We start from the raw sequence: 22,958 nt of genomic DNA, 5'->3' as shown, positions 1-22,958 counted from the left end.
AAGCGGTATATAAGTCTAACTGCTATTGCTATAACTGCTATTGCTGCTATTGATATATGCATTATTGTGAAATAGGGTAATGTGTTCTCATTTGTAACCTTCACAAGTTCCAACTGGAGACATCCTAACCAGTGGCTCAGACTCTGTATAGCATTGGATACCTACCTTTTCCATACCAGATAAATTCTACTGTCTTAAACTTTATATAGCCAACTATATATTAAATTAGAATTATGTGGCCACATGTATGCCTCAATATTTTATTGGAATATTATGCATGCCATTCCTTGACATTGACCATGCTCACTTAAAAGTACTTGGAAGAGGACTTCAGCAACATCTGGAGGATCATCCCTTACCGATCCCTGAAACCTGCCATTGGTTTGGTTTAAAATGTTCCATTTTAGTATATTACATAGTCTGTGGGATTCAATTAATAATAGCTGTCATTATGGGATGTAAGGCTACAAAACATGTACAAAAAATTGATGCTCTAGAAATGCTTTGTGTATCATCACCTGCCCAAATCTACAATATGTGGCAAGGAGCCCTTCTGTGGGTCTCAGGATGTAATGCTACAGTTTAAGATGAGGAATTGGCAATTTAACAGTTCATCAAGTCACTTACTGATTTGTCTCATTTTCAGCTATATAACTGGTTGAGTCCTTTTTATCACTGTGATGAAGAGTCTCTTTAAGTACTTATTCATATGTGAAGTGCCTTACTAGAGCTTCTTCAGTTATTGCCTTTAGCTGGTGTGTGAATTATAACAAGACTTGGTATCAAAGCCTACATTGAATCTTGAAATGTATGCATCTGGTTTTGAAGAAAGGGATTTAAGTGGTCTTCAGATGCTATGTTGCAATAAATGGAAACGAAAGAAATCTTCACTCTGCCATCTGATATCACTGCAATATAGAGCTATGATATGTGATTCTGTGGTTTCACGGCAGCCATTTTCAGCAAATTGTCAAATGTTATTCTCAGGCAATTAGAGGAAAATCAAATAATTTGGATACTTAACCTTTCAGAATGTTTCTATTTCTTAGGTTGTGGCATAAAAATCGTTAAATCATAGCTGTCTTTAAAAGCTTTAAAAATGTTTTAGAAGCAAACAGCGTGATTGAAGGTAGAATGGATTGTCAGATTTCTTTCTGAATCACTACAACTTTGTTATATCATCTGTTATTCATATATTTGTTATATTTTTGGATCAGTCTTGTGCATGTAAACATGCAAATATTTGCATGTTACATACAAACCTATCTTGTCACAAAATATCTACTTTGAAGATTATTTTTGAAATGTTTTAACCTATAATGTGTATTTTATTGCACATTGTAGCCTTCATATATTTTTGACTAAGAGTTATTTTGTTGAGGTTTATATCATGAAATTTGGGAATGGGCAATTTCATCTTTCCCAATCTGATAAATTCAAGATTTCCTGAAATTTATCTCACATGGTTTCCACCCAAATGGCCATCAAATTAGTTGGGAATTTAGGGACTGATGTCCAAAATATCTCAAGGCACCGGGTACTTTAAGATTAATTTGAGGAATGCATATGAAATTGAATCACTTAAAAATGCAAAGTGAATGAAGGCTTGAGCGTTGTTAGACCTTTCCCAAAGGGACTTCTAATCCAGCTCTTATTTGTTTATTCGTCTATTTTACCTCAGCAGGTGCTTGCACGCGAACAAAAGCAAGATAGTGCTTGTGATGTTTGATCTGAAACATGGGCCCCGGGGATTAAAACTGTATATGTAATGGAAACCCACCTTTGGCTGATTTGTATCCCATGAGAATTTGTTTCTGAAATCAAAGGTAAGCACTTAGTAAAACTGATCTATGCTTTGTGTTTTTTAACAGCTCTAATAGATAGCATTGAAAGAAATGAGTCAGAGAGGGGAAAAAATTCTCAACCCAATGAAGTTCTTAAGAAGGCCACAGCCCATTACCTCACTAACTGAAAATTCCGAGAATCCTGCATGAAAGCAGACAAATGAAAAGCTCTGAGTCAAGGATAGATTTCCTTTTGTTGACTACATTCTCCATCTTCAGCTGGAATGATTGGCCATCCAACAAAATTTGATAGTTTAAGATGAGAAAAACCAAATTTATGTTTTCACAATCTGTGGTTGTGCTTTCCCACAATATGAGTACCAGCACAAGGCACTTTGAAATAACAGTATCTTTTCTCTGAAGAGTTCAAGGTTTGGGTAGGTATATTCAAATTCTAGGATGCAGTGTTTCACAATTAACATTTTATAATTTGAAAATCACCTTGTCTAAATTATACACATATTTCTGGTGTTAGAGGAATGTTATAATTCAGTGGTATGTTCCTATTACCATGCAATAAATTTAATTGTTTTTTATGTTACTGTAGCAAAAAGTAGGACTTATAGAACGCTACTTTCAGATGTGTCTGTAGGAAATAAACCTTTCCCCATTATATTCTAATACAAACATCTGAAGTTGTATTGGTCTTTGTTTTTTTTCTATTCTGTTTTTTCTTGAACTTCACTGCAGGTAGATGAAGACATGGTCTATCTGCTTTCAGATAATTTTCATTTATTTATTTTAAAAAAGGTACAAAATGTTAAGACATTAAAACATTAAATATTAAAATAAACAGAGACTAAATACATTAAAAACCAGGGTGGGGTAGAATGTTCTTTAAAGTCCATTAACCATTTCCAGCATCAGGGATCCCAGGCCAAATGTAAGAACCAGGCATTGAAGACGAGAGTCTGACCCTTCTGGATGCCACCAGCTGGGGGAGGATGGTGTAAGGATGTAAATGTTAAATTGGATATTTCTAGATTAATGAAAAGGGTTAGGGTGACATGATAGTAGTCTCCCAATATCTAAGGGGCTGCCACAAAGAAGAGGGGGTCAACTTATTCTCCAAAGCAGCTGAAGGCAGGACAAGGAACAATGGATAAACTAATCAAGGAGAGAGCCAACCTAGAATTAAGAAGGAATTTTCTGACAGTTGGAACAATTAATCAATGGATTGATTTGCCTCCAGAAGTATGGATGCTCCAACACTGGAAGTTTTCAAGAAGAGATTGGAAAATTATTTTCTGAAACGATACAGTATTTCCTGCCTGAGCAGGGAGTTGGGTTAGAAGACCTCCAAGGTCCCTTCCAGCTCTGTTATTCTGTAATTCTGTTAAATAAGGATCATAAAGAATATAAAACCTTTGAAGTAGAGACTTGTTTAATCTTTTATTTGTGAATCCCAAACATATACGTTGTTTCCCCGCTTGGCCTTATTTTCAGGGAGCTCTTATTATTTTTCAGGTGCAGGAGGCAGTAAGCGTGATCACCTTGTGGCTGCTACTGTGGTTGCAATATTTTCAGGGAGCGCTTATTTTCAGGGGATGCTTTAGCACATGCGCTCAAAGCCCAATTGGGCTTATTATCTGGGGAGGCCTTATTTTCAGGGAAACAGGATATTAATAATATATTTCTTGTTATTTCATCTAGCAGTGGAAAAATCCAGATCATTACATTATGAAAAATTATGTATGAGTCAATGGATTAGGATAATATTTCATCACAGCAACTTTAAGAGATATGGACTTTGGCTCCCAAAATCCTCAAAATTTCCCAATCACATTTCTAGCCAGGAAATTCTGGGAGTTGAAATACTTTTAAAATACTGTTTTAGAACATGGTCTTCAACTTGATTATAAATAAATATATTTTTCTCTCAATCTGATATAATACAAAGAACTGTTAAACTAATGGCTTTTAGGATTATAGGGAACTTGAATGATGTGTAAATAATAAAAAAGTCATTAGTCATATTTATGGTATAGTATGTTGTTAACATTAAGGCAATCAGAGCTAAATTCTACTTTTCTAAAAGGGCTGCTTATAAATAAGAGAAAATCAATTTGTAATTAGTCTTGCAAATTCATTACTCAATTTGACTATTCACATTTTAATGAGGGACTAACTTCAGGCCTGTTGTGTTAACATTTTAACTTGTTTTGGTACCATCTTCTATAAGAATCCATCTCCAACTGAATTCAATGATTTTATTAGCAAGTGAATGATAGTCAGATCATTTTTAAAAAGCAGTATATACATTGCACATAAACACAGCATTGAAAATGTTTTGGTAATATTTTTGCTTGCTATAACACCTGCCTATTGTCCTTGTTAATGAAGGATTTACCCTAAGGAGATGCACCACAGTGATTTTAGGTCAATAATTGTATTTATTGTATTTCATATATTTATATTCAAACTTTCTTTTATCATGCGAATGTAAATGGGATTCTTAGTCTTTCAGAGTTTGAAATGACTTGTTCCAGACCTGCTTAGCTCTTTCAAGATGTTTAGATTATGTATCCGTAGTCTGTACCTCCCTTGATCATGTGGCTTTAATCTTAAATAGCCTTCTGCACAGATAGAAAATAACTCGGAGAGATTTAAACCTTCCTTTATAGAGTAGTTACCAAGGTGATTCCAATGGGACCCCTGTTCTTACAGAGCAGATTTTCAAAAGAGTTAAAGAATGTCATGTCAATCTTTCTGCTGATGGAAACATCACTCAGGCATTGTAAGGTCTCAGTCCGTTTGAAGGAGCAAATAATGCTTATTAGCCATTTAATAGTACATGCAACATTGGAAGTAGGCAGCGATATAGCCTATTAATACAGTCATGATTCTATCTAAATAAATAGAGGTAGTCCTTGACTTAACAATTGATCACTTAGTGACCCATTCAAAGTTACACCAGAGCCCTCAAAAGGTACTAACTACCTGAATTTAAAAGTTACTCTGAGAACAAGCAGAAAAGCCAGTAGTGGGATTTCAGCACAATGTGGTTATTTCCCAAATTCTTTCATTGCTTTTTAAAATATAATCTGGTATATGTAAAATATGACAGATTGACAATAAACCTAAATTGGGGGGGGGGGGGAATTCCACATGCTAGTCCTATACCTTGGTGGAATAAAGCACCCCTTCTTGTCCTGATATCATTTTGTCATACTTCAAAATATTTCCTAGAAATTGTTCTTTCAGCCAAATTCAGATGTTTAACCAAAGATTATGAAAAGCACCCTGGAGTGACTGACCAATTGAAGCATAATTTTGTGAAGCAGGTGGAAGGCAAAGAATATATCCAGCAAATACAACTGATGGAGTCTATTAATAATCAACAGCAGATGGGTGTTCCTGAAAAAGCAAGGTAATTTTTCCCTGCATGTAGCAAAGTACATTTTAAGATCATTTAATTTAATTTTGACAAGTAAGCTCTAACTAGCTAACATTTATGTGAAATGAATAATGGAGGTGGGATGTTATCCAAAATTTGCCTTCATTGGAAGGCATAGAAAATCCCAACATACGTTTTCCTATCATTTTAAGAGAGGACAAACAAAATTACAGTGTAAAGCCTAAAACAGATGTTATAAAAAATATTTTCTAAACTCTTCCTGCCCCATGAAATCCAGGAAACAGGAAAATTCAAGCCCCACTAGAGTTACTGCTATGTTTGAGTTGGACAGCCATATAAATTTATTTAATAAATAAATAATAAATGTTTGTGATGCAGTCCTGCTCCCTTTCATCATCATGTACCCTACCATTGCTTTTGCCTAAACCTGCCCTATTGGTGAATTGGTATCACAGTGGTTAGAGTGCAGTACTGCAGGCTACTTCTGCTGATCACTGGCTGCCAGCAGTTTCGACTCCCACCAGGCTCAAGGTTGATTCAGCCTTCCATCCTTCTGAGGTGGGTAAAATGAGGACCCAGATTGTTGGCAATATGATGAGTCTGGAAACCACTTAGAGAGGACTGTAAAGCACTGTGAAGAATTCATTCCCTTAAGATCAAAGAGCATATTGCGGGGAGAGGCTGTAAAACGAAAGATGCAGCCAAGTTTCTTCTAGATGTCAACTAGAATTCTTGTTCCTCTGACTAAACGATGTCTATGTATTTTTCCCCACCTGAAATAATTGATTCTTGAGCTCTATGATCCCCCCCAAAGAAGTGATCATATTCAGTTTTTAAACAGAAGGAGGAAATAATTGTTCTTTGTAATCTGCTCTTTGCTACTTCATTGAGAAGATCAGGAAATCGACATGGTGTAGACACAGGTTTTTCTGAATATGAGGATTAAAAAATTTACATTTACATTCACAATTTACAAAACATAATATTTCAACATGTGTAATATAAATTGGTATCTTTTCAATGGAAAAATATACTAAGTCAGGAATTGGTTTTGTTTAATCTTATGAATTCATCCATTAATTTGGCAATATTTTTATTGATTGATTGATTGATTTCCTGCCTTCATTATTTTCCTGAATAATTCCAGGCAGCGAACACATTCAACACACCTTCCTCCCATAGTGGCAAATATCTAGCAAAGGATGAGAGTGGAAGTTAGTCAGCCAAGTTTGTGGGTTGTTTTCCAGACATTTCTTTACAAGGCTCTTCAGCTGAATTTAGGGGATTTCAATGTCAACATTCTTCTGCTTATAAAGACTTTGTGTGGTCAGTAGGTCCTGAGATGGGGAGGTCACATCAGATGAAGGTCATTGGGAGGTGAAGCGCTGGTAGGGGGCGTTGGTTGGATTGGTTGAGAGTTGGTTTAGTCACTGGGTGGCTGTGCAGTTGATTTGAATTCTGAAGGTTTGTTGTAGGTTGATGTGTCTATTGATGGAATTGCCAGGCTTCGATAAGCTTATGTGTGTGGTGAGTCGTACCTTCCTCCTCCTATTTTTCTACAACAACAATCCTGAGAGATGAGTTGAGCTGAAAGTGACTTGCCCAAAGTCACCCAGCTGGATTTTATGGCATCTTAACCACTAGACCAAACTGTCTCTCTAGACCAGGGGTTTCCAACCTTGGCAACTTTACAACTTGTGGACTTCAACTGAAGTCCACAAGTCATAAAGTTGCCAAGGTTGGCTACCCCTGCTCTAGACTACATTCCTGGAACTCCTCAATGTGTGAAGAGTCCCTTTACAATATTCCTTTTGCTTGAAAAATCTATGCATCTGTTCTTTAGTTTAATAGTCAGATGTTGGGATTGCTTTTTTGTCATAATTATAAAGTCAGAAAAACTCCTAGCATGAGTAGTCCGTAATATAGTCAAGTTCCCATTTAGCAAATGAAGGAAATATTATTGCCAAAATTACTATGGCTTGCATGATTTTAAAAGACATTTAGCAAGATATCCTGTGCCTCATGAAGATGAAGTTGCAAGAAGTATTTTGCTTCAATGTCAAGTCTCCTGAAACAACTTCATCAAAATAATGTGCTGAATTTGAAATTTAGTTGTTGATGAGTATTGATGTGTCTCATCTGTTTCAAGGTAAGAAATAACAGATTATCCTTTTTAAAAAAGAAGATAGAATTTAAAAGACAATTCTTTAACACCATCAATTGTTGATGTCACCTTTGTCTCCATGTCAAATGACTTGAATAGAGAAATCCTTCTAAAACCAGCCCCATTTATTATTAATATTGGTTTTTATGACAGTTTAATGTTGTTTTTGTTTTCAAGCTCTCACTGAGATTTAGGAATTAATTTTGCCCTTTTTGGTCTGCTTATCATTAATCTGATAAGGAAGTGATGTACAGAAATGTAAACAGTTCTCCTTTTCAGCATTGCCCCTTTCTCTTCTTAAAGCTCAATGTTGTCAGAATTAAAGGTATCCTATGTCAGTCCATAACAAAGGGAAAATCTAATGAATGACATCAATAGACAGGCTTAAAGCTTATAGCCAAGAAGTCAGTCTATGAATTGATACAAACAATAGAGTTAAATGTTTCCTCAAACAACCACTGTTCAAAATAAAATGCTCAATATTATAACTGATGTGTTAAAAAGACTTTTGACAATAGTCTTTGCCCAAGTTCGTATTTTTCCAGCATACCGTACAATAATTTATTGCTGGTTAAATTTGATATTCTATTTCCTTGGCTTGTAATTGTTTAAGAAATAGAAAGAAAATTAATTAACTGAGGAGTACACAAGCTTTCTTAGGCACAATAATGAATATGTCCCTTAAGTGAAACATCAAAAAACACTGTAAGTTCCACTTTAGGTGAAATACATTTAAAAATGGATTAATTTTCCACTTTTGTTACAAATTATACAGTTAGGGTAACAATTCCTGCTCAGATGGGTATGATTCCATTAGATGCCGAATTTCTTGAAGGCTGTTTGAAAGCTACAAATACTCAGGATCTGCATTTTTCCCATCACAATCCCGTGGAAGTAGATTTCCTGTTGTCCAATGGTTTATTACTGTAATATACAACTGTAGCATGGACACCAATATTTGATTACACTGATATGTGTTTGTAGTGGTTGTTGTATTCCATCAAGACAAGCTGCATTTTGCTATTCCACTAGCTTTTGAGCCATTAACATCTCTAGGAAATTCTTTAGTTATTTTCATCAGATAATATCACAGCAAGCTCAGTTTTTGAACACCCTTAGTGTAGTCCTACAAAGGGCTCCTATCTTTTCAGAACATTATTTCTCCTTCTTTTCCCCCCAATATGCCCATTAAAAAAAACAGCTTGGGCTATCCTAACATGCTCCAGTGCATAGCAATTAAGTGACTAAAAGTGACACTCAAGAAAAGAGGTTATTTCATCAAGCGCTGCCTGACAGATTAGTTTGTCTTCTATTGCCTTATCTGTCCATTTGTGTTTGCCAGTCAGGAAGAATTGCAGTAATGTTTGTGGTTTGCATAGCTGATCCAGTTAGTTTTTATTACAAAGATTTGTCACACCCAAAGATCAATCAGACCTACAACATTGGGCCATGATTAACAAAGTGACCTTTAGAAATTACAAAAGCACTGGAAGTTATTTAAGCATCCTGATTAGACTAGGACTTCAATAAAACAAATCAACAAGATATGTAGACTACAAACCCGTTGCTATTCAGAACACTGGCAACCTAATAATGCTTAATAATAGTTACCTGAAATTGTTGTTTTAATACTAACAGATCTCAAACGTTTTGTGAAACAATTTTTTATTGTTTTGAAGATTTGTATTCAATAAAATTGGAAAGGTGTGACCAAGTCCTCTTTAAAAAGAGATTGGACAATGATTTGTCTGAAATGGTATAGGGGATTAGACTAGAAGAACTCCAAGGTCCCTTCCAACTCTGTTATTCTGTTGTTCAATATCTTTTCCACAGATTTGTAGCAGTTTTATATTACTTCAAATTGTTACATAAGTCCTAATCATTAAATATTTTATCAGTTTTATAAAAATGAACACAAAAATCCACCCCTCAAATGGGGAAAAAAGGAAACTCCCTAGTTCCACTCATTTGTGTTGTGATGAAAGGTTGCCCTTCAAAAATAATTAAGTGTATTCCCCTAGGCTACCAGCTGGTTCTCCATTCTTGGTAAAATGCAGAGATATAAGGAGGGTAGAAACAAGTTGTACAGGGGGTGAGGTGGCAACTGTTATTAGTCCATCAACCACCTCCAGCATAGCACTCCCCTACTGGGACCCCAAGCCAAATGGCAGAGCCAAGTTTTCAGACCTTTTCCGAAGGTCAGGAAATTGGGAGCAGATTCAGGTTTGCTTATTTAGAACAGTCGGGAGAGCATTTCTAAATACTTACCTTCAGGACTGAAATAGGTGTCCTTACTTTGAGTAATTTAGAATGTCATAACAAGCGATGAGGAAAATATGGAACATTTTGCCCCAAAATGAGAACAACAGAATGAATTCCTGCCTCCAAAAATTGGATCCATAATTTTTCTTTGCCTCAGTTGTCCTCAACGTGGCCTGCTGTAGAGTCTGTTAGGACTATAACACGCTTCATGTTAGTTGGAAATCATTGAAGTTGCAATCAAGTGTCAAATTGGGGGTGATTGACCTACTTAACATCTCTAAGTTCCTCTTGATTTCTCTGTGTGATGACTCAATTTTATAACATCTCCATCATAACCTCTAAGGTTTGCTTTTCTACTCTTGCATATCATTTTTTTTAGAATATAAATAGTGATTGTTCAGCTGACCTACAATTTTTTTTTCCTATCAGATAAATAATTCTAATTTCTGTACCCAGGACAAACATTTACCAAGGACTGGGCTTTTTCCATGCTATTTTAGGAGCCATCAAAAATCCCTTTTGTGGATTTTGACACTTGGGCTGAAAGTGACCTCCTTCTGCTTTGAGTAAGATAGGAGGTGGCTGGCAATGAATAGAAAAACGAGCTGGAACAATAAATAGTTTGGCTCCTGCTGTCAGTTCAGCCTCAAAGTAGTTGACTGTCATTCTGGAACAAAGACTTTTCCTAAAATTGACAATAGTAATTGTGCAGATTGAAATAGAAACTGTCAAAGATTTGGTTGATTAGGTCTATGAATATGATGATAATGTCTAATGAGAAGTTTTGGGGTTTTGAGAAATTTACTTGCATGGCTTGCTAAATTCACTACCCTCCTTCCTCTAGAGCAAGTCTTTCTCTAGCAAGAAAGCTTGGATGGGAGGGGGGGTCCCAAAAAGGTAAGGTAGGCAGTGAGTATGCACTCAAAGCTTAATGCCACTTTTTTACATTCTTCATGCACGGGACATATGTTTTTTAAAAAGGCAGGCTTTGATGGTGCAGATGTGTAGACATTGTTTTGACTTTTGTTATCTCCTTCCCTTTGGACTGCCCCCCCAAGAACAATAAAAACAGCTGAAATACCTAAATGTAGCCTAAAATTAGGTTAGGTTTCTTTAGGCTACCTAAAATTCAATGAGCAGGCAGCACATACATTTTTGTAAATGTATTATTTATAAATTAAATAAATATATTTGAAGAGAAAACTCTGATGTTCAAAAAAAAATCCAGATAATATACATAGCAGGAAAAATAAGAATAATCCTCTTGTTCCTTGGATTTCTCACTTTCCCTTAATTCGGCAGCTGCTCAACCCTGTAGGCTGAATGCGATATCACCCTGGCAACACATTTCTGCATCTTCGACTGTGGTGAAAATAAGGTGCTATATGCAGTGGTTAATGTCAGACATGGGAAATGACAGGCTGATTCAAGGTCTATGTCCTTCCCTTGGTTGGAGGAAAATAACAGAAAGGGAACAGATTAGCTGACAGCTCCTGCAGCTGTCATTTGTGTCGCATATGCTTGACTTGGTCAAAGTCACCCTGTCGGCAGAATCTGCATACTGCTTGGGCAAGCCAGTTGCTTCGACATTTCAGTTCTCTTTAAATGCCAAATAATGCTTGCCTTCCTCGAAATGCCTGCAGCTTAATGCAAACATTGTTCTTCCTCAAGCCATGCACAAGACACAGAGCATTTGCAGATCTGTTAGGAAGATGCCACCTTGCATTAACATTGGCGGAGGTTCCCAAAAGATATTTTAATACTCAAGGATTATGTTTAATGCCTAACTCGTTGACAACATCTAGGCCAGGGGTGTCAAACTGAAGGCCCGCGGGCCGGATCTGGCTCGCAGGGCCATTCTGTTCTATCCAATGCAAAGAGGAAAGATCATATTAGCATGGCTTTGGCCCAGTCTACCCAGTGCGAAGAGGAAACATGCCAGCAGTTTGGGGAGTGGCATCCAGCTGGCCACACCCACCCAGCTGGCCATGCCCACCCAGTCTGCCATGCCCTTCTGGCTCTCTGATGTCAATCACAGCCCTGATGCAGCCCTCAATGAAATTGAGTTTGACACCTCTGATCTAGGTAATCTTGCTTAATCTCAAAACCCTAAGCAAAATTAGTGGTTATGATGTCTGTCTGGGAATGGGGAGACCAAGGGTCACAGACTTTCTCTGGGCAACTTAGTACCACTCATTGTCTCTTGACCCAACCTAGTTTATAAAAAATGCTTTTGTAGGGGAAAACAGGAGGAACAGTATCTGTGCTGCCTTGCGCTCCTCAAGGAAAGGCAGGATGCAAATCAATGTATAAACAATTTGGAGCTGAATTGTCTTAGCCCTCTTACAAGATTTCTGGTATTATTTAGCTTACCAGACTAGCTTACAGGCCTTGAAATTCCTGATGGTCTTAACTCCCAGCACTAAGTGTCATGTATGAGAATAAGTCATAAAATGGAGAACAAATGCTTAGAATATACTAGATGAATTGTATTTCATCAATATAACTACTATGACCACAGAAAATTTGATTAACCAAAGTAAGTGGTGGTTGAACTCTTAATTCAGCTCCTTGAAATGGGGCCACTTGCTCCTGAAATGTTAAAAAAAAGCTAAACATAATTCTATGTCCATATGAAAGTAATATCTTCATAAAGAATGTGAAGATCTCAATCTATGTTGATCAGAGTATTCCTTTATACTTTTGCACTCCTAAGCAGCTCAGTCAAAATAATATTCAAAATCTTTTGTTCAAGCTCTCAAATACATCTATCAATATTTGTTTTCCTACAGTGTTGAACAACTTCGTTCTAAAATACAGAATTTGACTAAGTCTCTAACTGCTAATCAGGATGAGGTGGATGATTTGGCAACATTAGAAATATTAGATGAGGTAAGATATTCTTTTGTTAGGAATGTTCTAAATTGCAATAATAGACATACTTTAAACAAGTAATCACCTTTAACTGTTTTGTACAGTATGTCTTTCTTTCAAGCCTATCTGCCTTTTGCTGTGCTTAGATTAAGTCTAGACAGCATTGAGGGAGAGTCATTGAATCTTAGAACTAATATACAAACCAAAACAAGTAACTTCCACAGTGTATCAAACTTCATTTCTCTATTAACAAATATACAATAATAAGTAGGTTTTTTTAAATGTACAATGGTACATTGTTTTAAATTCATGCATTCATGAAATCACTGTAGTGGTTACATTAGACAGCATTGCTACCAAAACTATGTTTGGAATCATTTATATCAACATTCATATATTACTATGAATTTAAAAAACAACAATAGAAAGTTCAAGAGGCAGAATTTGACAGATTGATAAAAATGAGAAACTGACAGAAATAAAATTAATATAGCTAGATATTAGGAACACAGTCCATAGCCCCAAGTTTTGTTTTCTCCCTCTGTCTCAAGCTGGATAATATTGCTTTGAATCGACTATATAAATCACATTCTAAAGCCAGAATCCAGTTCATGAAAGGATAAAAAGAATTGTAGCAGTCCAACATTCTCAGGGGTAACATGGAAGAAGCTTTTAATTGGCTACACAAAAATATGATGAACATTTCCTGCATCTATGATGTCATTATGATCCTGAGATTAAAGATTGCCCACCAGAAAGAATAGAGGAGAAAAAAGCAACTTTTCACAAGACTTGGAACCATAAAAATCCCATAGTTTTGAAGTTACACTAAGATGAGAGCTGTGGTGGTGCAGTGGTTACAGTGCAGTATTGCAAGCTACTTCTGCTGATCACCGGCTGCCAGCAGTTTGGCAGATCGAATCTCACCAGGCTCAAGGTTGACTCAGCCTTCCATCCCTCCAAGGTCGGTAAAATGAGGACCCAGATTGTTGGGGGCAATATGCTGACTTTGTAAACCGCTTAGAGAAGGCTGTAAAGCACTGTGAAGTGGCATATTAGTCTAAGTGCTATTGCCATTGCTATCAACCTCTCACTTCATATTGCAGGATAAGATATGAGTCCTTAAAGAATAGTAGTCTGACTTGAATCATCCATAGATTTGTATGCTCCATGTCTCATAAGATTCAATCCTTGATATCTCAAATTAAATGTTTCACAATAATAAGTTAGGAAAGAACCAAGATTTTGGATAGCCTGCCATAGCAGAGAATCTAGATAAGTACGGAGTTAATCTCTTGGTAGTTTAGAAGCTTGGCAATTCGAAATCTCCCCGAGTCAGTGCTTGACGTTTTGTTCTGCTGATGGGCTGCTGATGATGAAGACTTATGGATCCAAAAGGTTATCACGCAGGTAGAATTCAAAATTAAGAATGTTGGTATCATAGCTCAAGAAATCTAATACATCTTCTTGTTAATCTCTCTTTGGTATAGCTACTCCTTCTTGTTAATCTCTCTTCGGCATAGCTACTCCTTTGGAAAAAAAGAAACATAACTTCCTCTTTCTCTCAATTTCAAACAGAATACAATAACAGAGCAACTCGAGAAGAGCTACGCCCGAGGTCAGATCTACACTTATGTGGGAGATATCCTCATTGCAGTCAACCCTTTTCGGAACTTAGATCTTTACTCTACAAAGGTGGGAAAATTAGATTAGTTAGTATGAAGGGAATTTGGAAAGGTCAGAATTTGGGCACTGAGCACTGAAGCATCTTAAACATAAATTCTTTTTGCTTACTATACATTGCAGGGGTCATGGCTTGTTTCCATGTCAGAGAAATTTCCTTAGGGTGTTTGCTTAGTTTGTTAGAAGCAATAACGGAATTAAAAAGAGGTTGAAGGTGCCAAGCTATATGTGTGTAATTTCCTATTCTTCACTATAGTAATAGTTGAAGAGGACATAGAGAAAATAAAACAGAAAATCTGAATGTTATAATTAAACAAATCAGTGTTTCAGATTAGTTAATGTACTCGTATTGGTACTCATTGCCACTCAAAACTGGAAACAAGACAAATTGAGAAATTAAATTGAGAAATGCTTTATCCCAGGAGTCAGGTTTGCCAGGCTCTTAAAAATGTGACATGTTGTAGCAAATATTTCTCATTATAATAGTATTTTGATTTATCAGGGGTTTTTAACCAATCAAATGCATGATATTTATCTTTTCTTTCCATCAGCATTCCAGATTGTACATGGGGGCTAAACGGACTCGCAACCCACCACATATTTTTGCTATGGCTGATACGGCATATCAATCAATGGTCACCTATGGGTCAGATCGGGTAATGCTAATAATTCTAAGTAGAAATGTGCAGCAATTAAATTCAAAGCATTAAAAAAAGATGGTGTTTCTCAACCTTGCCAACCTTCATATGAAGGAGTTCTGGGAGTTCTTATAGATGCCAAGGCATCTTGCAACCTGTGCCCAGTCCCCCTCCAAGGCAAACATTTATTCGTTTGTTTGTTTGCTTGCTTTTGAGCCAAATCACTACAGATCCCTAATTCCAAGGCCAAAATAAATGCCCGCTTTGATTGCATAGAACAGGCTTGTCAAACTCAAGGCCCCCGGGCTGGATCCAGCATGCAATATGGTTGGATCCAGCCCATGGAGCCGTCTTTGTCTACCCAATGGAAAGAGGAAAGATTGGGCCAGCGTGGCTTTGGCCTGATCTACCCAATGTGAAGAGAAAGCATGTCAGCTGTTTGGGGAGTGGTGTTAAGCTGGCCATACCCACCCAGTTGGCCACACCCATCCAGTTGGCCATGCCAAGCCAGTCCTCCAAGGTCAACCACAGCCCTGATGCAGCCCTCAATGAAATTGAGTTTGGCACCCCTGGTGTAGAACATTAATTATAAAATAACGTGGCCCGACAAAACCGCGCTCGTCAAAATAGCAGCGACAAAACTGCGTCGCTAAAACTGTGACATAATCACCACGACATCATCACCGCGATGACAACAGCGCGGCGACAGAAGGGCGCTTTAAAACAGGGCACCTTCAGAAAGCCGATTTAAATTAAGGTAAGGGTTAGGATTAGGTTTAGGGGTTTGGTTTAGGGTTAGGTTAGGGTTAGGGTTAGGGTTAGGTTTGGGGTTAGGTTTAGGGTGCTGAGTGCTTCGGAAGGTGCGGATTTGGCCTCCGCGCTTATGTCGGTGCGGATAAGGGCTTCGCGGTTTTGTCGGTGAACCATAAAATATGCCTGATTTTTAATTTCAGTGTATTGTCATTTCTGGAGAAAGTGGATCTGGAAAGACTCAAAGTTCTCATCTGCTGGTTCAACAATTGACAATCCTTGGAAAGGTAAGACAGATTTTGAAAACTTTATGAAGTGGGGTTCAATTTATCTCCCAAATAGTTTCTATGCCAAATGATCTCTACTTATTCTTTAGTAGGCTGGGAAATTAGGAACTCTTATACAGGCTATTTGTCAAAGTTAATGTTGAATTAAAATGTGAGCCAACAATTATCTAAACTATCCCAATTAAACTGACAATTACATACCAGTTATTTGCGGTACAATGGTAATTAAATAAAATTTGCCAAAAAAAGTTCCTTACATTAGACAAAAACAAACCACATTCCCTTCTAGCACTAAAGATGTTACCTAGTTTAGTTAAACACCTGCAAGAAAACAATCAATGTGGAGAGCACCAAAGACTTCATATTTCAACCCTGACTGTGAACATTTTCTTCTATTGTATGTATTTTGTACATAACCTAAGAAGATGAGTTTTTAAATGATTCCTTATTTTTAAAATGTTTACTCAGGCTAATAACAAGACTCTTCAAGGAAAAATTATCCAAGTCAACAATCTCTTGGAAGCCTTTGGAAATGCAGCCACTATTATTAATGATAATTCCAGCAGATTTGGGAAATATCTAGAAATGAAATTCACTTCTAAAGGAACTGTTGTAAGCGCTCAGATTTCAGAATATCTTCTAGAAAAGTCTAGAGTCATATGTCAAGCTGGGTAAGTGAAAGGAAAGGAGAATTTTACCCAAAAGGAAAACAGGGATGTTTAGAATAAAGTTTTGGTTCAAATGAAAGCATTGTGTGATAGAGATGAATTCAAATGGTATGGGCATGGGGTGGAATTAGATACAGCATTTTCACAAAACCTTTGACATGACTTGCATTAATAATATAATATATGAGCTATGTATTCATGTCCTGAATTTTATATAATCTAATAAACATGCATATGACTTGTATACACTCTATCTAATTAGAATCAGGAGTAAATTGGTAAATATGGAATGAGCTTAAATAGCAGGCGTTTGAGCAACCATTCACCCTAAACTGCCTGATTCACATGTTTTTTGTTAAACATTATGCTGAAGGAGATCACTAAACAAGAATAACATATACCACATTTTTCAGAGTATAAGATGCCTTCCCCCACCCTCTAAAGGAGGGTGAAAATTTGGGTATATCTTATACACCGAATGTAGCCAAAAATGCAAGGCACAGAGGAGGCGATGGTCTGTGGCAATCACTGAAGCCTGGAACAGCTGACTGGAGCATTCCGGGAGGCTGGTCCACCAACCAATCAGCTGCTCATGCTGAATCAGACTGCAACAACATGCTGAAGCTAACCTGGCTGTTCGCTATTTGCTTCGAGGACATGTGAGAGTTTGCAGCAGCAATCACATTCAGAAAGCACACACAAGTAATTGATTCAATAGCAGTTATAGCAGTTAGACTTATATACCGCTTCATAGGGCTTTCAGCCCTCTCTAAGCGGTTTACAGAGTCAGCATATTGCCCCCAACAACATTCCGGGTCCTCATTTTACCCACCTCGGAAGGATGGAAGGCTGAGTCAACCTTGAGCCGGTGAGATTTGAACCACTGAACTGCAGATAGCAGTCAGCTGAAGTGGCCTGCAGTACTGCACCCTAACCACTGCGCCACCTCGGCTCGATTCAGCTGGTTTAATTAACTTCTCTTTATATAAAATATAACACATTAAGTAAATATACAATATCAAAAGCATATTTTCCAAGTGGCAGTTGAGCAGAGGAGAGAAGTTTCACTTTCAGTTTTAGTTTCCGATTATCAGCACAGCATGCAGCTTTAGTACAGAACAAGCCACGCCCTGGCTCCTTGCTGTCTCCTTCCTTGTTGCTCACACAGGAATACTGTTTGTTTCCAAACAGCCCTCAATTCTCTCACATGCTGACAGGACACTAGCCAGATGAACACCATGGATGCTGTTAGGCAGAGGCAGAATATTCTTTTTCTTATTTTCCTCCCCCCAAAATAAGGTGCATCTTATAGTCTAGAGCGTCTTATACTCCGAAAAGTATTGTAAATAGTGTTACAAATTTAACAAGTCTATAAACTGGGCAAGAGATTATTTTTCTCAACTTTAATATGCTTCAAGGTCAGGTCTGTTCTTATATTTTTATTAGCGTGTAAGCACTTCGCTTTAATCCCTTCCTAAAGTATGAAAATAAATCTTAATGTTTAGAAATAATTTAAATGTTTAAAATGCAAAATGAATTTTAAAAGAGTAATAAACAGATAAAATAGGAATTATTAGGTTTTATTTTAGTAGCTACAGCACTGTAATTTGTTTGCTTGCTTTGTTTCAGTGGGGAGAAGAATTTTCATATTTTTTATTACATCTATGCTGGATTGGCAGAAAAGAAAAGATTAGATCATTATAAATTGCCAGAAAATGAACTCCCAAGGTAAAAAAAATGTCACCCTTTGTATTTTCTTGCTCCATTTTCTTAAATTCTTAAACAATTTTTTCAAGTTAATTTAAGCTGAAAAAACTTCAATAAGTCTTGCATTGGTTTTCCGTATGAAAATTTTCACTTTTCCCCCCACCATTTAATTAGTTATCTACAAAATGAACTTCTGACACCAGTGCAAGAGGTCCTGAACAATACTTCTTATAAATCCAAGTTTTCATCGATTGAACAGTGCTTCAAAGTGATTGGCTTTACAATGGAGGTAGGTAATTGGCTAGAAATATTTAATTGGATTATTTAATAGAAAATATTTAATTGGCTGGAAATAAGGCTGGCATTCTGACAAATTAGCCATCAATAGACACATAGATATAAACAATATCTACATACTGTGTAAAAGAGACAATCAACAAACCAAAAAGGGAGCAAAAAGACCAAAACATCTCCCCATCAGCAACCAAAATGTGCATAGATTAACATTAAGCCATAATCAAGAAGTAAACAATACCCCAATTAAGGAATTGCTAAATAAGCTAATAGTAAGCAACCCAACCAAAGAACCTCCAACACTTCTCCTACCAATACTGACAAGACAAGCCACTAGAACAGTGGTCCCCAACCCCCGGTCCGCGGACCGGTGCCGGGCCGTGGAGTACCTGGCACCGGGCCGCGCAGCGGCCGGGGGCCATGCAACGGCCGACTCTTCACTCATGCAGTGCCGTCGCCAGAAGGGGGAGCTGCGCGGAAGCACAGGAGCAAGTGAGGCGAGGAGGAAGAATCCCCCGCTACTACACCACCTCCGCCCCCTCCCCGAGTCAGCCGTCCCCTCAGTGAACGCCTCCGCCTCTTTCTCCTTTCTCGCCTCAGTCGGCTCGCCTGGAAGCGAGGCGAGGAGGGGGCGGACCATGCACTGGAAGCGGAGCCCTTGGAGGCCCTGGCGGCTTCCCCGGCGGTCGTTGCTGGCCGCTCTCTTCTTTTTCTCGCTGTCCTCCTCGGCTCAGTCGTCTCCGAGTTGCCCAGGGAGGGGCGGCGCGCCCGGGACGGAGACGGCGCTTCCCCGCCCAGCCTTGGCTTGTGAGAAGGAACGGCGGGAGAGGCAGAGAGAGAGAGAGAGAGAGAGAGAGAGAGAACGGCGGGCAGCCGAGGGCGGGGGGGGTCTTTTGAGGGGAGATGGGGGGGTGCGCGATTTTGGCAGTCGCCAGATTCAGGCCGCTGCTGCCGCTATTGCAGCACACAGTGGAAAAGCGGCGGTCTTGCCCACCCCTTCCTTGCCTCCCGCCCGCTTCAGTTGCCGCAGCCAGGGGTGGGGGCTCGGTGCCTGAAGTCTCTTGCCTCTCTTCCAAAATTTCGGCAACGGGCATCGGTGAAGCTCGCTCTTTCTCTTCCTCACAAAACACATTTCCTTTCCCCCCACGCGTAGTTATTGGCGATATGGACTCTTGGACTCTTACCCAGCCAGATCAGTATCAAACATTTCCCTGACCTCAGCAGAAGCGAGGTTTTTTCTTCTCCTTTCTCTCCTTAATACTGTATTCTTTTTACATTGCTATCCTCTGGCTTATTTAATTTTGCCCTTGCTCTTTTTATCTTTGACCTTGATTAATTCAGCTGTTTATTCCTTAAAATCTACATACAAAATGGAAGGTGGGATATGATTCAGGTGTTGAATTGGGAAGGTGGATTTAAAACAACGCCCCCCCACCCCTGCGCGTGCTCAGCGGGCCACGGTAAAATTATCAAAGGCTGACTGGTCCGCGGCGATAAAAAGGTTGGAGACCACTGCACTAGAATATAAATTAAGAGCAAATCCTTTGTAGCCCTGATGATGTTACTTCTTTGTTTAGGTAATGAGACATCTGCAAGAAAACAACTGCAAGTGCTAAGAACCACTCAAATGTTTAATTATTTGTGATTTTTAAAAGTTATACATTATAATAACAATATCAATAATTTATATTATTGGGGCAAATTTAGGTCATGGTACTTATCACTGCATTTGCTCCTTCATGGAAGCCCATGAAAACAGAAGAGTTGTAAGAAGAACTAAAAAGTGTGTGAACATAATGATGGAAAGTAGGATGGGAAGGTTCCATTGTTGGAGCATACAGTTTTTAGTTCAGCAGTTGGCATGAATGCTGACTGGATGGCTATAGGCAAATTCTTCTTTTATGTTTAAGCAGTTTCACAGGGCTATTGGGGAAGAGGCGTGGAGTGGTGGGAAAAGTAATTTGTTTGCCTTCATCTTGTAGAGGAAAGATAAAATAAAATCCAAACAAATGATGCGTATCAGAGAGCAATCATTTATTTATTTATTTCCTGCCTTTAGGGGCGTAGTGGCCCAGTGGTTAAAGATGCTGGACATGTCAGCTGAAAAGCTGACAAACCAGATTCAACACCTAAGAGGTGTGAGCTGCCGTTACTCACCCAGCTGTTGCTCACCTAGTGGTTTGAAAGTATGCAAATTGAGGAGATAAATGGGTACCGCTTTGATGAGAAAGTATAAGCATTCCGTATGCTTTGGCTTAAACCCATGCTGGCCACATGAATATGGAAGTATCTTCGGACAATACTAGCTGCTTCGGCTAAGAAATGGAGATGAGTGCTGCCCCTAGAATCAGAAACTATTGCGCAGGAAATCTTTACCTTTCACGCCTTTGTATTTTTATCAATAACTCAAGGTGGCAAACCCACACAATATTCCTCCCTCTTCTATTTCCTCACTACAACAAATCTGTTGAAAAAGAATGAGTCACCGAGCCAGTTTTCTTGGATAAGGTGGGACTAGAACTCACAGTTTCCTGGTTTCTAGCCTTGTGCCCTAATCACTATTTAACCAACAATATAATATAATATAATATAATATAATATAATATAATATAATATAATATAATATTGTTGAATTCCAGGCCTTGTATCCATGTTTTGGCATGCATTATTTGGCCAGGTTATTTTGAATCTAGGCATTTCAAGCCAAGTATATCAAGAAGGAAGAAGATTATAGAATTTTGCATATTGATCTCAGAAATATTCTGGGGTTACTGAATAAAGCACATTGATAGGAACTTTCCCTGATCATGTCTTTTCAGGGATGTTGTAACCTGTATAGTTTTATAAGACCATCTATGCTTAGGAGATAGATATTGACACATTGCTAGTGAACAAAGGTTATCCCAAAAGTTAAGAGTAATTGAATAATTAAGAGTAATTGAATACACAGGGAAGTCTGTGTTCGTGTATCTCTTTTTGTGGACTCTTACTCACTTATCCACTATAAAACCAAGAAAAGAAAACAACTGAGCAATAATTATTGCAAGCATGATAGTTGAAGGCATTTGATCACTAGCTCTTCAAGCAAGCTCCTGAGTGGAAAGGTGAGACTTCTTTATTTAGGTCTCTAAACCATGAAAGTAGGACCTAAATAAATAAATCCTAGACTTGTAAGCAGATGTAAAATCAACTCAACTTGACTTTTTTGGTCTAATTATATTTAATACTATTGAAATCCATTGGGTGCAATACAGAATCTCAAACCATCAATAATATCTTTTAGACTCTTAATCTTCTCATAGTGTTTAAATTTACCTTTATTTATCAGCTAGCTGCCTCAAGAGTTTAGAATTATATAATTGTACTACCATAGTTCTAATTATATTATTTTGGCATCAATTCACATTAGTTTTGAAGAAATAAGAAGGTGGAATGAGTATGCCTTAACAGAAAATTCCAGGTTGTGTTTTTATTTTTCATTTACCAAAAGCTGGGTTGTTTAACTTACCATCCCCTTGAATTTTTAAGATATTTGCAAATATTATGTCTCCATTGACAGCCCCACTTTAACTAGGTGAAAATAAACAGAAATGCCCAATATCAAAAAAGTGACATCTGCAAAAACGTAACTGTCAAATCCAAAATTCTGCTGTACTTAGAAAACATCCAACATGGATTACAACATACACAAACTAATCTAACTATTTATAGAAAACATTTTGTTTTTCAGAGGGAAGCAGTGTGTTCCACTAATAAATACATTTAAAGGCTACATGTCACTTTGCATCATAAAATCAGGCTAAAAGTTATGTGGCAAACCCAATTAAAAGTGGGGGGTTGGGGGCAGGGGGAGTGATGCTGGAAATAAATGGCATTCATGCCATACAAATTAGATTGAGCCATATTTAATGTAATAGGGGACTAGCCCCAAGATATCAACTGCAATATATATGTTACTGTGAGATGACCAAAATTGACGTAATAATCCCAGTCAATCCTACAATAATTTAGAAAATAAATACAATGGCTAAATGGCTATTTTATTTAAACACCTACTGTGTATTGTACAGTGCGGGGGGGGGGGGAAAGCAAAATACATTATACGTTGGGTTCCCATGGTAAGGTATAACCAAATACATTATTATGCTTAGAAGTTGTGCAGGATGCAAACTTGGGCTAGATTAAGATTTACATGTAATTTAAAAAAAACAAATAACTTTCTCCTCTACTTGTCATTTACAGTTGCAGCATCAAGACCTAGCTTTCAGTAAACAAAAATCCAATTACAGAATAAGAGAGGGAGAGAGAGACTGAAGTCAATTTTCTTCTGTGGGTTTATTTCAGATGAATCAACTAAATGTGGTGTATTATAAGCATGAGTGATGGTGAGGTTCAGAATTACATTGTAGTTCAAAATAGCCAAAAGAAG

At 37.8% G+C, this 22,958-nt stretch overlaps 1 protein-coding gene across 2 annotated transcripts in view; it reads left to right on the top strand.

Annotated features, from left to right (window-relative positions):
* Positions 1 to 1,691: 1,691 nt before the first annotated feature.
* The window catches only part of MYO3A (myosin IIIA), a 101,765-nt gene continuing 80,498 nt past the window's right edge, over positions 1,692 to 22,958 (top strand). Inside the window, exons 1-9 of one of the 2 annotated variants that reach the window (XM_087712605.1) lie at positions 1,692 to 1,826; positions 5,049 to 5,214; positions 12,421 to 12,520; positions 14,081 to 14,197; positions 14,737 to 14,841; positions 15,777 to 15,860; positions 16,329 to 16,531; positions 18,158 to 18,256; positions 18,410 to 18,524. In XM_087712605.1, the coding sequence (XP_087568731.1) occupies positions 5,165 to 5,214; positions 12,421 to 12,520; positions 14,081 to 14,197; positions 14,737 to 14,841; positions 15,777 to 15,860; positions 16,329 to 16,531; positions 18,158 to 18,256; positions 18,410 to 18,524 (873 nt within the window). In that variant the 5' untranslated portion in view covers positions 1,692 to 1,826; positions 5,049 to 5,164. Of the gene's footprint in view, positions 1,827 to 5,033; positions 5,215 to 12,420; positions 12,521 to 14,080; positions 14,198 to 14,736; positions 14,842 to 15,776; positions 15,861 to 16,328; positions 16,532 to 18,157; positions 18,257 to 18,409; positions 18,525 to 22,958 lie in introns of both variants that reach the window. The other variant, XM_087712604.1, reaches the window with a different exon arrangement.

The sequence above is a fragment of the Thamnophis sirtalis genome, unplaced genomic scaffold, assembly GCF_051295495.1.
Source record: "Thamnophis sirtalis isolate CommonGarterSnake01/CBP01778 unplaced genomic scaffold, rThaSir2_p1.2 scaffold_4, whole genome shotgun sequence".
In the NCBI taxonomy this organism is placed as follows: domain Eukaryota; kingdom Metazoa; phylum Chordata; class Lepidosauria; order Squamata; family Natricidae; genus Thamnophis; species Thamnophis sirtalis.
This window is presented reverse-complemented; position numbering and strand designations above follow the sequence as displayed.